At 52.3% G+C, this 16,410-nt stretch overlaps 1 protein-coding gene across 1 annotated transcript; it reads left to right on the top strand.

Moving 5' to 3' along the window:
* The first annotated feature begins 125 nt into the window (after positions 1-125).
* On the top strand, positions 126-16,410 carry KLRG2 (killer cell lectin like receptor G2). Its single transcript, XM_081533192.1, has 5 exons — positions 126-994; positions 6,111-6,212; positions 6,822-6,967; positions 12,198-12,301; positions 12,792-16,410. The coding sequence occupies exons 1-5, from the start codon at positions 199-201 to the stop codon at positions 12,910-12,912; spliced, it is 1,269 nt and encodes a 422-aa protein (XP_081389318.1). The 5' UTR covers positions 126-198; the 3' UTR covers positions 12,913-16,410.

Below are 16,410 nucleotides of genomic sequence, written 5' to 3'. Positions count from 1 at the left end.
GCCAACCGAACCGGGCCATAGCCAATCCCAGCGGGGCCCTGGTTTGGGAGGAGGAAGTGGGTGTGGTAACGGGGAGGGGCGTGGCTTGATAACTTAAGCGACTCCTCTGGACCAATCCCAACCCGGGAGGAGAAGCTAACTCGTTACCTGGGCCCAGGTGCGTTCCGCCCGGCATCTCTCCGCACCTCTGCGCACAGAATGGAGGGGGCCCGGGCGGCGCGGGGGGCGTCGAGGGAAGACCGAGCCGGGGCAGTGTTTGAAATGGAGTCCTTGGGAAGCCAGGTCCCGGAGCTGGAGCAGCCGCAGGTCCCCGCGGAGGAAAGACGCCCTGAGAGTCCCGAGAACGGCTCGAGTCTGGCCCCCGCCAAGGAGACGGCGGGCGCGGGCCAGGACCTGTCGGGCGGGAAGATGCTACCCTCGCCTCGCCCCACGCCCCTGCGATTGCTGCCACCCAGCCTGGGCTATGGCGCCTTCCGCCGCCAGGCGTCGACCGGCCCGGAGCCGCCGTCTCCTGTCCCAGCCGCGGCCGAGCAGCCCAGGGACGGCGAGGCGCCCGAGGCCGAGCTGATACCCAAGGCTGCGCCGGGTGAGCCAGCTCCGGGCGCCTGGACCCCGGTGGAACTGCAGGTGGACGTGCGCGTGAAGTCCGTGGGCGCGGCGGGCGGCAGCCGCGCGCCCTCGCCGGTGCCCTCCACGCGCTTCCTCACCGTCCCGGTGCCCGACTCCCCGGGCTTCTCCCGCCACGCCTCCCCCGCGCACACGCTCCTGCGGCGGACCCCGTCCCCAGGAGGCACGTGGGGCCGCGGCACGCCGCCGGCCGCCGCCTGGACTGAGCGCGGCCTCGACGCCGAGGGCTGCGCCAGTCGAGCGGAGGGGCGCGCAGAGTCCCCGGGCTCCCCCACGTGCCGCTGCCGCTGCCGGGAGGACGGCGTGCTCCTGCCCGACGCCGAGCTGGATGGCGACAAGAAGATGTCCCGGATCATAAAGCGCGTAGGTAAGCGCGCGGGCGCCGGGAGCAGCGCTGCCCAGTTGGGGTTGAGCCACTGGGGCGGAGGAACCTCCACCCGGCCTCTCTGGCTTAGAGCCAATAACTTTATGGTCTGCGTAATTATAATTCAAATTGTTGGTAGTAAAAAGATAAAACCCCTATTTTCCCTCCCTGACCCTGCAAGAACTTTCGCGTTCCGTCTTAGTGTGCGCAGCATCTTTGAGAAGTAGGGGTGGAAGGAACTCCAGGCGCCAGGAAGGCTTTCAGGATCACGTGACGGTGGTGGCGACCGGGTAGAACAACCTACTCCTGGCTCTGGCTGGCTGACCTCTCTAGGCCCAGGGTTCCTCTTTCCCTCCCATATATCAGGGATCACCTGGTCCCTAACACTCATCTATTCAGCAGCTACTGCGTGGCGACAACAGGCCAGACTGGGCGGGGGTGGGGGGGCGTGCCCCGCGGGGTGGGGGTTTGCAAGGAAGAAGAAAGATCCTAAATATAAAAATCCTGGACACGGAAGCAGAAGGGAGTGGTTGGTGAACTTGAGGGCATGGGAAAGCTTTCTTCAGTCTTGAAAGCTTAAGGAGTTGCGGGTGGTAGACTCCTAGGTAGAAAGCCAGCCGGAGCAGGGACCCTGTGGAGCTAGACACAGACACATTGCTAAAAGCTTGGCCAGCGGAGAGGAAGGACGGGTCAGCTGGATGGGCTCCAAATCCCGAGTGGCTCTATGCCGGAGGTGGGGGGGGGGTTTGTTCTTGGACATGGTAGAGTTCAAGGACTCCGATCACTCAGAAACTTGTGCAGTGTTAGGTGTGAGCACACTTTCTGCATGAGAAGTGTAGTCGTTTTCTGGTGCTGCTGTAACAAACTAGCACAAACTTAGAGGCTTAAAATGGCACTAATTTATTATCTTGCAGTTCTGTAAGTCTGAAATCTGATGTAGGCTCAGGGGTCTAAAGTCCAGTTATCAACCCCCGTGATCCATTCTGGGGGCTTCGGGAGATGCTTGTTTCCTTGCCTTTTCTGCTTTCTAAGGGCGATCGAGTTCCTTAGCTCATGGTCCTTTGTATATTCAAAAGCAGACAATGTCTGCTTGAAGCCTCCCACTGCCATCTTTGACTCTCCTGTCCTTCTGTCCCCCTCACCCATTTATAAGGACCCTTGTGATTACATTGGACCCACCCAGAAATCCATCTCAAGGTCAGCAGATAAGAAACCTTAATCCCCATGTATCTGTAACCTAACCTATTCCCAGGTTCCAGGGGTTAAGACGTGACATCTTTGCTGCCATGCTGTGTGCTCAATTGTGTCTGACTTGTTTAAACCCCATGAACTGTAGCTCGCCAGGCTCCTCTGTCCATGGAATTTTCCAGGCAAGAATACTGCAGTGGGTTGCCATTTCCTCCTCCAGAGGATCTTCCCGACCCAGGGATCAAAGCTGTGTCTTCTGCATTGGCAGGTGGATTCTTTACCAGCATCTTTAGGGGGACGTTATTCTGTCTACCATAATGAGTCTATAGTTTTTTATCTGATTAATAAAAGAAGTTGCTCAGTCCTGTCCGACTCTTTGTGACCTGATGGACTGTAGCCTGCCAGGCTCCTCTGTCCATGGAATTCTCCAGGCAAGAATACTGGAGTGAGTTGCCATTCCCTTCTCCAGGGGATCTTCCCTACCCAGGGGTTGAACCTGGGTCTCCTGTGTTGCAGGTAGATTCTTTACCGTCTGAAGAGTAGGGTGATAAGGAAATGACTGGAAAGTGAGCTCTGACAGCACTGTGGAGGAAGGTTGGGACAGGCATGAGGTTGCAGGAAGGCAGACCTTAGGAGGTGATAGCAGTCATTCAACCAGAGATGATGAAGGCTTGATCTGTCGCAGGGGTGGGAGGGAGGGTTCAAGAGGTAGGATTAGTGAGCGAGGCCACTGTGCCCATGAAGATGCGTGAACAGGACGAGTGGGGATACCTCCCAAGTTGCTGATCTGAGTAGCAGAGTGATGGATTCATTGGGTTATCCTTCCAGAGTGGAGAACGGGGAAAGAGGTGAGGAAGAAATAAGCAGGCACATTTGGGAGTTCCAGGTAGTGATGACATTTAAAGGAAGAGGAGTCAGACGTCCCTGGCAGTCCAGTGGTTAAGACTCCAAACCCCGACTGCAGGGGGCACAGGTTCGATTCCTGATCTGGGAACTAAGATCCTGCATGCCATGCATCACCAAAAAACAAAAAGAAGAGGAGCCAGTCACAGACTGGGAAAGAAAAGTATAGTTGGTAGGAAGAGAATGAAGATACAAAGAAGCCTCAAAAGGAGAGAGTTTGAGGAAGATGTGGTCAGCAGTGTCCTGGGGAGAGGCAGACTTAGGGAGTGCTGCCACGTGGGAACAGTGCTCTGGGCATGAGGCAAGGAACCTGGGGGCATGGGGACGAGTGTTTGGGGGTATAGGGGGGAAGACACCTGACAGAAAATACTGCAGGGTGCACATAGACACTGGTGCTTTGGGCTTGCTCTTTGGGAAGTGTGGGATCAAAGAACCTTAAGGTCCCCAGCACCTGGCTGAGGCTTGGTCTGAGGGAGGCTGCCTGGATGAGGAACTCTGCGTGTGGTTTCTGCCTGCTGTGGCCTTTACCAACCTGGGATCAAGCTGGTGACCTCAACAAGAGGGCACTCAAAGGCACTGGGGGACTTGCCCAGGCCCCCAGCACAGTAATGCTGCCACCCAGCTAGCTGTTTCATGGTCCCTCCTTGTGAACCCGAGGGTGGAGGCCACTGTGGAGAGAGTTAGAGGACATCACTACTTTGTCTCTTCACTGCTTTGGGGGGCAACTGTCCCAGAGGCGCTGGCCCCATGTAAACTGAAGAATCAAAGACTCAGGGAGGGACTTGCCTGGTGGTCCAGTGGCTAAGACTCTGAGCTCTCAATGCAGGGAGCCTGGGTTCAATCCCTGGTCAAGGAACTAGATCCCACGTGCTGCAACTAAGTCCTGGCATAGTCAAATTAATAAATATTTAAAAAATAAAAAAAGAGAGACTCAGGGAATGTTCTCTATGGCAGCATGCAGCCCAGAAGAGAAGTCACTTTTTGCAGACAGCCTAAAACTGGGGAGACAGCTAGATCCTGGGGTGGAGAATATGCCCCCTTAGGCGTGGGTTTGGAGTCACCTCATCTGGTCCCAAGGCTGGATTAGGTGACTCTATTCTGTGCTCCGCGGGCCCTTGTGCTGCCCAGCTCAGCATCCCTCTTGTGAGTATCCTCAGGATTCCCAAGCCCCGCAGGGCATGGCTGGTGACAGCCTACATCTCACCAAATCTCCGACACCTGGCAGTGCTCTGTGAATCAATACTCCATGAATGGCACTAACTTCAGAATGTGAGCACGTGTCAGGAACGCTTCATCCCCAGTCCTGTCGGGGCAGGAGAGCAGCAGTTGGATCTCAGTGGTTGTCCAACCCGCTGGTGCTGGTTGCATTGTGCTCAGCACATCAGGTGTGGAGGATAGGAGGAAACAGTCCTGACCCAGCCCTCTGGCAGTCCTTACTCTGGAGAAAACAAAAGGGCCTGGCAGTCTGCAATGGCATGGCAGGGGGAGGTAGAGTACATTCAGAGGAAGAATGTTCTCAGTGTCTGGAGGAAGTGGAGCCGAGAGAGTAGTGTCCAGCATGCTTGAGCTCAGCTGGAGGAACAGAGGCTACCGGCCGAAGTAGACTGACCTGCAGGTCTCTCAGTGGCAGGAGCCATCTGAGTCCTCTGGCAAGCTTTGTATTTGGAAGTATGTATTTTAGTTTTTATGATGCCCTTCAGCTGCCCCAGGTGAATAAACTGTAAGTCCCCCCAAACCGGTTCCACCCCAGCTGTGGGACTTGACTACAGGAGAAAGCAGGTGGTATTTCAATTGTGGGGCGGGAAAGGTAGTCAAAATATAGAGAATGACAGTGATGAGCAGTGAAGAAAAGCAGCAGAGGGTGTGATGTTGGAGATGTCAATACCAGATACAAAAAGGGAATCAGATGGTGGGTATATACAATGTACCTGGCCTTTTTTTTTTTTTTTTTTAATGGAATTAGTCTTTTCAAAATAATGAAATATTTGCCACAGACTTACTTCTGTTCTAGACTTTGGGAAATATGACTGATTTCTTAGGACCCTCACACCGATTATGTGGCCTTCCTGACACTCATCCCCAAGATCTGGGTAGGTCCAGGGCCCCCTGCAGCAAGATGTTTTGCTCTGATTGATTTCACACCTGAGATGTGGCCGAGACCCCATCCTGAGTGCTCAGTGACTTCAGATGCACGTGCCTTTCTGGGTGGAAAACTGCTTATAACTATTGATGTCTGTGAGCATTGACTATGTTTTATTCTCCAAGTGTTCCCCTCTGGTCTCCCCAGTTATTCTGTCTACAGGGCAGGATGTGACATCTGAACATGTTCTATCTCTGAGTCCTTCCTCCGTCCTGCAGTGTCCCCTGTCTTCCTTTCCCCTCCGCAGCCTCATTCCAGCCATCTGGTCCCTTGGTCCCTGAGCAGCTGACAGCTCATATTTGTCTAGCGCTCTGCAGCCTGCAAAGTGCTCTTTGCCTGATGCTTCATTAGTGGTCTGCAGTGACCTGGAGCGAGAGAGAACGGGCAGGTGTGAGTCCAACATTAAAATGGGAAAACACCAAGAACACTTGAGGGGCCCATGGAGTCAGGACTTGAACTTACATTGGAGGGTCTGTTGAACTTTGAATCTAGCCCTGGCCCTCTCTCCTGTGGAATTTTATCTCCTGGCATCTTTGCCTGTCCCCGTTAGCAACCTGAGCACAGAGACCTTGCCCCCTCCTCAGTGTTGTTGGTGCCTTGCTTCTCGTGCACATCAGGTGCTCCATCAATGGTTGTTAGTCACTTAACTCTCTCACTTGAAGAGAATCTCATGTCTCCTAGTTATTTAAGAAGTGGAATATCTTCTAGCAGTTTTCTCCCAAATATGAAGTTTGGGCCTAAATTGAATGGTTTATCCTGGTGTTATGGGCCAAGGGGATGGGTGCTGAGGTGGGTGTGATGCTCTTGTAGGATTCAGCATGGTCCTGAGTTGCGATGATCGCCTAACCTATGTCTCCTGGTTGTCTCCCCCCCACCCCCCACACACAGGGCTGCCCATGTACATGAGGTCCCTGCGCTGGGCCCTGGCAGTCATGGCCGTGCTCCTGGCGGTGTTGGCGGTGGCCGTTGTGGCCCTGGCCTCGAAAACAGGTGTGGAACTTCTTCCCCACCCTCACCCCTCTCCTCCCCCTCCCCCATCCCCTTTCCTCCCCTGCTCCACCTGCAGGGTGTCTAGTCCTTCCAGCTTCTTTGTTAAATTAGTAAAAGACATCCCCAGGGACTTCCCTGGCCGTTCAGCGGTTAGGACTTCACCTTCCAACGCAGGGAGTACAGGTTCAGTCCCTGGTTGGGTAGCTAAGCTCCCACCTGCCCCGCGGCCAAAAACCCCAAACATGAAACAGAAGCAATATTGTAACAAATGCAATAAAGACTTTTAAAAATGGTCCAAATCCAAAAAATCTTTTGAGAAAAAAAAAAGAAGAAAAGACATCCCCCTGGGCAGATGCACAAAGACAGGGGGGCTCAGTGAACAAAGGTAAGGGATTCGAGCCCCTTCCCGGTGGATGCAGCTTGCGCTAAGCCTTCCAGGGACCTGCCCCGCCCCCGGTGCTCGCCCCGCCCCCGGTGCTCGCCCCCCTCTCCCCTTCCAGGCTCGCCAGCTCCATGTCTCCGCACCTGTCCCCTGATATTTGAACATCCATACCAACCCTGAGCTCTGTACAGTTTACCCTGTGCTCACCTCCAGTCTCCGTGCCGCAGGGACCAGATGCCGACCATGCCCCCAGGGCTGGATGTGGTCCGAGGGGCAGTGCTACTACCTCGCTGCCGAAGCCGAGGCCTGGGAGACCAGCCAGGCTTTCTGCTCAGCCCACCACGCTACCCTCCCCCTGCTGAGACACACCCAGGTGAGAAGGGGGGAGGTGGGCAGGGGAGGGGCATGATCCCAAGACGGTAAATGTACTTGCAAAGAAAAAGTACTGAAAGGAAGTATACTAATGGTTATCACTGGAGCCACAATTACAAGTGATTATTTTTCTTCTTTCAAGCTTTTTGGAATGTTCTAAATGTTCCACAAATAGTATGCTCTAGAATTAGGGGGAAATGCTAGAGGAATGGTAGCCCAAGAGATCAGAATATAATGGTTTCTGCCCGACCCAGCCCGGCTGGGTCTGCAAAGTGAAGGCCCGTGGGAACTTGATGGGTCCCTAGAGAGTGCCTGTAGCTGATGGGCGGGTGAACTGGGTAAGGACTTAGCAGCCCGTCTCCTGAGACCCACTCAGCGCAGTAAGTGTCATCAGAAAACTGTTGAACCAAAAGGTCCCTGCCCTCTGGCCTCACATCAGACAGATTCAGTCCACAATGACCTTGGATGTCGCCTGAACAAATGGCCTCCCTGTGACTGGGGTCCTCCAAGAGGGGAGATGGGCTGAACTACCCAAATTACATATGGATCTTAAGTTCTTTTAAAACTTAGCACATAGGATCAAATCATTTGGGACACAAGTATATATAATCAGAAAATACATCACAAAGTTTTCATAAGCTTTTTCCAAAAAGGAACTTCCAAAACGCCCCTTGCAAAAAGACCAAAGTGAAGACTTGGGTCTCCAGCAGTTAAAATCCTGGATATGATGGTTGTGGAGTTCTAGAATTCTCCCAAGTTCTAGGCGAGGGCCAGAAGCTGCAGGAGGCACCGAGGTGGAGGTAGGAAAGAGCAGCTGAGGACAGGCCGGCGGCTGGTAGAGGGGCTGGGCCGGCTAGCAAAGGCTGGGCTCACAAGCTGGGAGGCATGGACCCCTGGGACATGCCAAAGTGCCAGTAATACACACAGCCTGATGATAGACACAGCTCATCTTCCTCAAGGGGTTAAGAGGAAAGGAGAAAGTTTCAGTGCTTCATGAGTGGCACTAGTGGTAAAGAACCCACCTGCCAATGCAGGAGACACATGATGCACAGGTTCGACCCCCGGATCAGGAAGATCCCCTGGAGGAGGGCATGGCAACCCACTCCAGTATTCTTACCTGGAGAATCCCATGGATATAGGAGCCTGGCAGGCTACAGTCCATGGGTTGCAAAGAGACACGACTGAGGCGACTTAGCTTGCACACACGTGCCATCAGTCATTAGATTCACTAGCCACTGGTTTAAGATCAGCTTGGTTTCACAGGGGTGGGGAAGGAAGAAGATTCCTGAAATGCACACGTCAATTGTAAGACACATCTTGAGTGTAGAAAAGATGAAAACACGAATAGATATCAGGATTCAGAAAATTATATAGCTTAAAACATTTAAATATTAACACAGAAATGTTTGAAGGCAAAAAGTAGAATGGTGGTTGCCAGGGGGAGGGGGAAATCAAAGTTGCTGCATGGGTGCAAAGTTTCAGTTGGGGAAGATGAAAAAGTTCTGGAGACAAAGGGGGCAGTGATGATCATACAACAGTGAGTGAACCTAAAGCCTCTGAGCTACACACTTAAAAATGGTAAATTTTATATTTTACCACAATTTTTAAAGAAGAAATGTATGAAAGCATGGTGAGTAATTTACCTTAATTTTAAAATGTAGAACATAAACTTTCAGGTAATATCAGGATTACATCCCTCACCCCCACATTGGTAGCAAAATTGGACACATACCAGCTAGAGACAGTGGAGCCCCAATGTCAGTGCCACTCTTACAGAGCTTTCCTTTGAGCTGTAAATTACTCCAAATTTTCTGTACTTAGTTGCTCAGTCGTGTCTGACTCTTTGCGACCCCATGAACTGTAGCCCGCCAGGCTCCTCTGTCCATGGGGAGTCTCCAGGCAAGAATACTGGGTTGCCATGCCCTCCTCCAGGGGATCTTCCTGACCCAGGAATCGAACCCAGGTCTCCTGAATGGCAGGCTGATTCTTTATCATCTGAGCCACCAGGGAAGCCCCCCAAATTTCTAGAATTTACTTTTATCTCTGCTGCTAAGTCACTTCAGTTGTGTCCGACTCCTAGTGACCCCATGGACTGCAGCCTACCAGGCTCCTCCGTCCATGGGATTTTCCAGGCAAGAGTACTGGAGTAGGTTGCCATTGCCTTCTCTGACTTTTATCTCTAGACAATGCTTTTCCCACACAATTTTCGCAAACAATGGCAACAGGTTAGTGGAGTCTGAGCTGCAAGAAATGGAATGGGTGGAGCTGGGTGGGGAAGGCCCAGGGAGAGAGCCCGATGGCCTGGGGCTAAGACAGAGAAGGGCAGGATCACCTTGGCAGCGCCAAGCATCAGATGACTTCCCGTATGTTGGGATCAGACACGAAGTTTTACACACCACCCAGCAGACTGGAGACTCCTCATTTAATGAGTGTGTACTACATGTCCTTGGCTTTGTGGACATGATCTCAGGCCTCATTACAAACATCTCCCCCACTTTACAGAGGATCATACTGAAGCTCTGAAAAGTCAGGGAACTTGCCTAAGGTCATGTAGCTTGCAAGTCACAGAACCAGAATTTGAGTAAGGGGAGGCCAGGCCCCAAGCTCTCCTCTGCAGTGATAGCCGCCTTCTCAGCACTGGAAGAAGCTCTGAGATCTGATGATCAGGCAGTGACTACTCCCAGGAGGTCGGGGCTGGGAAGCAGGAGGCCCAAGTCTGCTGCAGCCACAGTTGCAAGATACTTGGGGCTGCCCTGCCCTCTGACTCACAGCTCAAAGCCAGCCCAGGTTCCTTCTCATCCCCTCCAAAGCTCCCACCCAGCCATGCCCCTGGGCCCTGGCCTGTGGAGTCCAGCCAGAGATGAAATGAAATGCCCAGGAACGGCTTTGTGTGCCTTGTGCAGTCTGGGCTTCTGGTCTTTGGGATTTCAACAGGGGTAAGGTTGTCACCCCTCAGTCTAGGAGTTCTTTCAGGTTCCTCTCCCAGCTGTTGACCAGCTGATGTTCCTGAAAGGGGTGGGTGGGGGATGGCTCCGCTCCAGCACCTCTGGGTGCAGGGCTGGCCTCACAGCTCACGTGTTACCTGTGGCCCTTGCTGGTTATTGGCAGGGACATGGGGGTTGGGGAGTGCATTTTGTTGGCTGGTCTGCTGTGTGCTGGGCTCTCATGGTCAGTGATCAATAGGGCAGGCCCCCAGTCCTCGCCAAGTTCACTGATACAGAAAACTGGCAAGTTCAGTGTCTCATGCCGCGCTCCAAACTATGGAGGTTGTGGTGATCCTGGGGAGGGGTTCAGTGCAGTGTCCCTACAGAAAGTCACCTTTAAACTGAGACCTGAAGGACAAATAGGAATGTCATCAAGGGGACAGGCATCATTCTGTGCTTCCTTTCTGTGGGTTTTATTTTTTTTTTGGCCACACTGCACAGCCTGTTGGATCTTAGTTCCCCTACCAGGGCTTGAACCTGCGCCCTCTGCAGTGAAAGTGCAGAGTCTTAACCACAGGACCGCCAGGGAAGTCCCCGTGATTGCTTCCTCATCCCCAGGGTCAAACAGAACTTTTGTCTCTGTCATCCTGAACACTTGTAGAGAGGAACTAAGCCCATGTCAGATGTATGCCAGGCTACTTCCTGTCATCACTAATGCGTGTGCTGCTCAGCGTGGTGAGCGCCATGGGCTTGCTGGCATGGTCTGCCTTTTTCCACTTGGCGTGATTTCATATTTACATTTTCTTGCCTAACTGCGTCTTCGGTGTGCCTGTCATTTTTAAGAGCACTGTAATTTTCCATCATGTTGATATCCCATAATTTGCCTAGTTATTTCCTGACTGCTGAGCATTTGGATGGTTTCCATTTTATCTGTATAAATAGCAGCAGGAAATTTTGAGAACGTTCATTTTCCCTTTCTGTTCTTGGATTTCTTCCCCAAAGTGGAATTACCCATCTGAGCGATAGGAACCATGGTACTGCTCTTGTGACATAGTACAGTTTATGTTCTGTAAAGATTGGGCTGGCGTGGACAGCTGCCCCCGCTTCCACCTTCCAGTTCCCTACACTAGGGCTTAGGATATGGAAACACCTTTTTTTGAGTTGAAGATTTTTTTTTTTAAATTGGAGGATAATTGCTTTACAATGTTGTTTTGGTTTCTGCCATACGGCAACGTGAGTCAGCCATAAATATACATGTATCCCCTCCCTCTTGAGCATCTTTCCCACTCTGCCCCCTCAACATTTTTAAACACAGTTTTTTTGCTTTAATTCATTGCTAAAAACATCATGACATTGAGGGCAAGTATTTAAAAGAAAAAAGCATCTCCAAAAGCTCTCTGAACATCCTTGTTGTTCCTTGTGTGTCTGTGTCCAGGGGTGTACATTTTTTTTCATTCTTATAATCAGGCCACAACTTTAATTCAGCTTTTTCATGGACTGTAACCCCTCACATACTATAACTTTTCCCCATGTTGCCCCATGGATTTCATACTCACCCTTATTTTTAATGGTCTTTCTTTAAAACATCTTTTATTATTATTATCATTATTATTATTGATTTTGGCTGCACTGGGTCTTCATTGCAGAGCACAAGCTCTGGAGCATGGGGGCTCTGTAGTTGCGGTTCTCAAGAGTTAGTTGCTCGTCGGCATGTGAGATCTTAGTTCCCCAGCCAGGGATCGAACCCTCGTCCCCCCGCATTGGAAGGTTCTTACCCACTGCACCTCAGGGAAGTCCCCTTTAGTGGTCTTAACAATACTTTCCTGAGTGGATGTAATGTAGTTCATTCTTCTTGCTGGCAACTGTGGTGTTGACCATCTTCCCTGACCACCTCTGCAACCTCCCCGCCCAGTGAGGCTACTTGCCGTCTGTCACCTGGATTTCTTTGTAGGCTCCCAGCTTTCCCCTTGCCTTTCACCACGTTCTCGGAGCTTCCTTGTTTCTCTGTCTGCTCAGTACCCATCATGCATTGCTCGTGGGGATAGAGGATCACATCCATTCTCCCCTTGAAGGTTGAGAGGCGATCGCCCCCATTTCTGGTCCCCAGCCCTGAGCACAGTGCCTGTCAACCAGCAAGCATCCAATACAGCTTCCCACTTCCTGGCGTTTGGGGAGAGATGAGTCACGTCTCTAGCTTGGGGAGCTGGGAACTTGTGGAAGCTGGGGTGGAGGGATCGGACAGGGGGATGGAAGCCCAGGTGAGCCGTACCAGTGACCCAAGAATGACCCGCTGCTTTCCTCCCTCAGGATTTCCTGAGCAGGCACCCGGTCACCAAGTACTCCTGGGTGGGAGCCCGACGAGGCCCCCAAGGCTGGCACTGGATCGACGGGACCCCCCTGCCACCCCAGCTGTGAGTGACCGTGGGCCTGGGTGGCTGGCCCCTCTGTCCCCAGTTTGCTCGCACTGGGCCCCCCATGTGACCAGCGTGACATCACAGCAGCACCAAAGGGACCCGGAGGCCTTCCCCTTCACCTGTCCCCAGGTTGAGTCCTCCCCCCGCCCCACCCCTTCTCCATCCCCCTCCTAGGATGGATATCTCAGTTTCACTTAGTACCCATCACCCCACCCCTTGTTTGGGTCCCCCACGCATTTGCCCAAGAAGGTCTGTCACCCTGTTCTCTGGATAAGGGATGTGCCTCTCAGAGACGTTTAGTGGTTTGCCCAGGGCCACCAAGCTGACACCTGGGGCAGGAGGGGGTGTGGCCTCCTGGCTCCTGCCCCAGGGCTCTTTGCCGACCCTGGGATCCAGGCGGCGATCCCAGCAGTACCCAGACAGCAGCCGCACAGGTCAGGAGGGCCCATCCTCCTGAAGGCCTCTCCTTCCTCTCACCCTTCCCCAGGCTCCCAGAGGAAGACCAGAACCAGCCGGATCTCGAGTGCGGGCGCCTGGAGGGAGGCAAGCTGGTGGCTTCGGACTGTACCTCCCCCAGACCCTGGGTCTGTGCCAAGGGGACCAAGTGACTTAGGTTTCTGCCCGCCCTAGTCAACTGGGGGTGTGTGCCCCCCCGGGGAGGCCAGGTTGAGAGCTGGGGCAGCCTCCTCCCTGGACCTGGGTGCCCAGGTCTCCCTGCTCGGTGCTCAACAGTCCTGCCTCAGCGAACCAGGGAGTGGGTCCCGGGGCAGGAAGATGGGGTCCGGGGGAGAGGAGAGCTGCCGTGGCCCCGAGGCTGAGCTCCCTGCTGGATCTCCAGCTGCTGAAGTGCATTTGCTGTGACCTTGTTTTTTTTTTTTTAAAGCATTCTAAGCCTGTTTCTCCCTCGTTAAACCAGCCATTCCCCATTCTCTCACGTACCTGCTGCCTCACAGATGAGTGCCCCCTTTCAGAGAGGAACAGAGAGGACTCACAGGTGATCCCAGCCTGGGTTCTCCTTGAGCCCACGGAGGGAGGCTCCTATTTCATGCCTGGGATTTGGCAGCAATGACATCATTGCTATAAAGACCCTTCCCAGGCAGTCAGACACACCCACGCACCCACGGCGTGTGGAGGATGGGGCAGAAGGGGCCGCCGTGGAGAGAGGAAGCAGGTCCCGTCCCTGTCCCAGGAGCCGGCAGAGAGTAAGGTTCTTTGTGCAGACCTGCATGGGGGGGTTGCTGGCGGGCCGTCCACCCAGCTGATGCCAGAGGCTGAGAGGACGTGGCAAGGACAGAGCCATCCAGGCAGGGGGAACCGAGGGAGCACCCCCTCTTGGTTGGTGAAGCCGCTGCAAAGCTTGGGGTCTGAGTGAGAAAAAGGAATCAGAAATGTGAGGAGGCGTGAGACAGCCCTGCCTCTCACAGCCATGGAAACACAGCCTGGAGATGCTCCCCAGCTGAGGTTCAGTGAGGGGTCTTTGGGGTTGAAGGGCATGGCAGCAAAATGGGGGGGGGGGGAGAGAGTGTGTGTGCACACACACACACAGGCTCACTCAGTTTTGTCCGGCTCTTTGTGGCCCCATGGACTATAGCACACCAGGCTCCTCTGTCCACGGGATTCTCCAGGCAAGAATACTGGAGTGAGGGGTGCCATTTCCTCCTCCAGGGGAATCTTCCCGACCCAGGGATCGAACCCATGTCTCTTGCACCTCCTGCATTGGTAGGCAGATTCTATACCACTAGCCCCACGTGGGAGGCCCTCCCAGGCTGGAGAGGCTTCTCCAAAGGAAAGAAACTACCCGCCCTGCTTACGGTGCCAATCAGGTGCAAACCAACCTTCCTCCTTAAAGGCAGACCTGGCGCCCGAACTCCTCAGAGGAAGCTCTACTGGTCGAGTTAAGCTAAGAGCTTGTAGAGTGTGTGGCTGCCTGGGAGAAAAGGGTGGAGAGCCGTGAGAACACACCCGATGAGCAATAAAAATCTTAGAAACACGCTGGTGTTTCTCATGACTTCCTTCCAACTACAAATTAGCCCAGAGCTTGATGACGTGTCCTAGTTTAACTCTCTTCAGAGCCCTTCTCGGCGAACGTTCTCGTGTTGTCAGGCTGGTTTCCTGTCAGTTTCAGGCTCACCACCGGCTGGGGCCCTCTTGGCTCAGTGCCACTTAAGATCACCTGCGGTGCTTAAAGGACCCAGGTGCCCAGGGTGGGTGGTGTGGTGCTGCAGTGTAGAAACCTGAGTTTCTCAGCTTCAGTGGGTAAGGAAGGAGAGTAAAGGAGTCAAGTTTGATCTACCAAAGTAGGAAGTTCCTAGTTACTGTCCAAAGTTGGCAAACCAAGGAATAGCAGTGTACACTTATTATTTAGAATTATGGAGACAAGTACTAGAAGAAATGGGCTTCCCTGGTAAAGAATCTGCCTGCAATGTGGGAGACCTGGGTTTGATCCCAGAGTTGGGAAAATCCCCTGGAGAAGGGAAAGGCTACCCACTCCAGTATTCTGGCCTGGAGAATTCCATGGACTGTATAGTCCATGGGGTCGCAAAGAGTCGGACAGGACTGAGTGACTTTCACTTCACTAGAAGAAATGGCAAAAGTCATTTCAGATGGTCATCTTAAAACTATTTGATGGTGACAGAAGTCAGGAGAGTACTTGTCTGGAGGCAAGGCAGTATTAACTCATGGGCTGAGGTGCCAGTATTTGAGGACGCTGGAATGGTCTGGATCTTGATGTGAGTGAGGTTAGGTGGATACACGTGTAAAAATTCATCAAGCTGTACACTTAAGGTTAAAAAGCTTAAGTGTCTAAGGAACAGGAATGACATTACAAGGGGACCGATGTTTGTTCTTTTTTGTAAATATACATCCTTTAGTTCTATTAACATAAAACCATATTCACTTCAAAAAAAAAAAAAACCCGTATTTGGGACTTCCCCGGAAGTCCAGGAGTTAAGACTCCCAGCTTCCCCTTTGAGGGCTCAGGTTCGATCTCTAGTTAGAGAACTAAGATCCCTCTTGCTGTACCATGCAGCCAAGAAATAAAAAAATTAATTAAAAAACCCGTATTTGTGTACTATTTCAATAGAGAAATTAAAATGTTTAAAAGGTCCAAAAGATTCTGATGTGAAGCCTGGCCTGAGAGCTACTAGTTTTAGAAAGGGTTCCTGTGACTGGTATGCCTTTTCTTACAACCTGTAATTATTTCTTACATCAAGATATGTTTTCACAAGTTTCAGCCTCACCTCACCTTCAGAGCGTGTGTTTCCCTTTCTACTAAATGGAAGCTGGAAAAGTTACACAGCAGGTTGGTCTGCATGGAATTCCTCTTGGGTAATTTTTCTAGGCTGTTTTCCCACCAGGTACTGCCAACTGCTGTTGTTTGAAATCCACACTAATAATGCTGCCACCAGCACCCACTTGTTTTTTGGAGCTTTGGAGAACAGCCTCTGACACAGGCTGGCCCAGCATGTCACAGCAGCTTCTGAGGTACAGCTGTGGACACCTCGCTTGTGGAAGTCACCTGTGTGCGGTACACACAACTCCTCCTGAGATGGGCAGGGGGTGGGTACCGACCCCCAAGTCAGGTTTTTACCAGCTTTCCTGGTGGGACACACTAAGAGTCCATATTGTCACCAGGAAAAGTCTATTTTGTCAACTTCATTGAGGTATAATTTGCAAAGAAGAAAATGCCCTCATCTCAAGGGTACCTTTTGGGACTGCCCCGGGCGGTCCAATGGTTAAGAATCCACTGCAGGGAGCATGGGCTTGATCCCCGGTCAAGGAACTAAGATACTGCAGGCCTCATGGTGCGGCCAAAAATAAAAAAGAGGGTACCTTCTGAAGACTGTAGGCACCCAAACCATTGCCAATCAAGACATGTAGTTCCAACATTCCAGGAAGTTCTCTCATGTCCGATTGTGGTCAGTGCTCACTCTTTCCTGACCTCCAGCCCCAGGCAAGTTGAAGTTTAGCTTTTCTGGGATTTCACAGAACAGTACATTATGTACACTTTGTGTCTGCTGCTTTAGCACAGCACAAGGTTTTAAAGACATATTCAGGTTGCCGCATTTACTAATAGTAGTTCCTTTCTTTGTAGGGATAGGTCACAA

This window comes from Giraffa tippelskirchi, chromosome 10 (genome assembly GCF_054371585.1).
Source record: "Giraffa tippelskirchi isolate mGirTip1 chromosome 10, T2T-mGirTip1v1.2.pri, whole genome shotgun sequence".
Taxonomy (NCBI): Eukaryota; Metazoa; Chordata; class Mammalia; order Artiodactyla; family Giraffidae; genus Giraffa; species Giraffa tippelskirchi.
The sequence above is the reverse complement of the archived record's forward strand: the minus strand, read 5'-3'. Positions and strand labels throughout refer to the sequence as shown.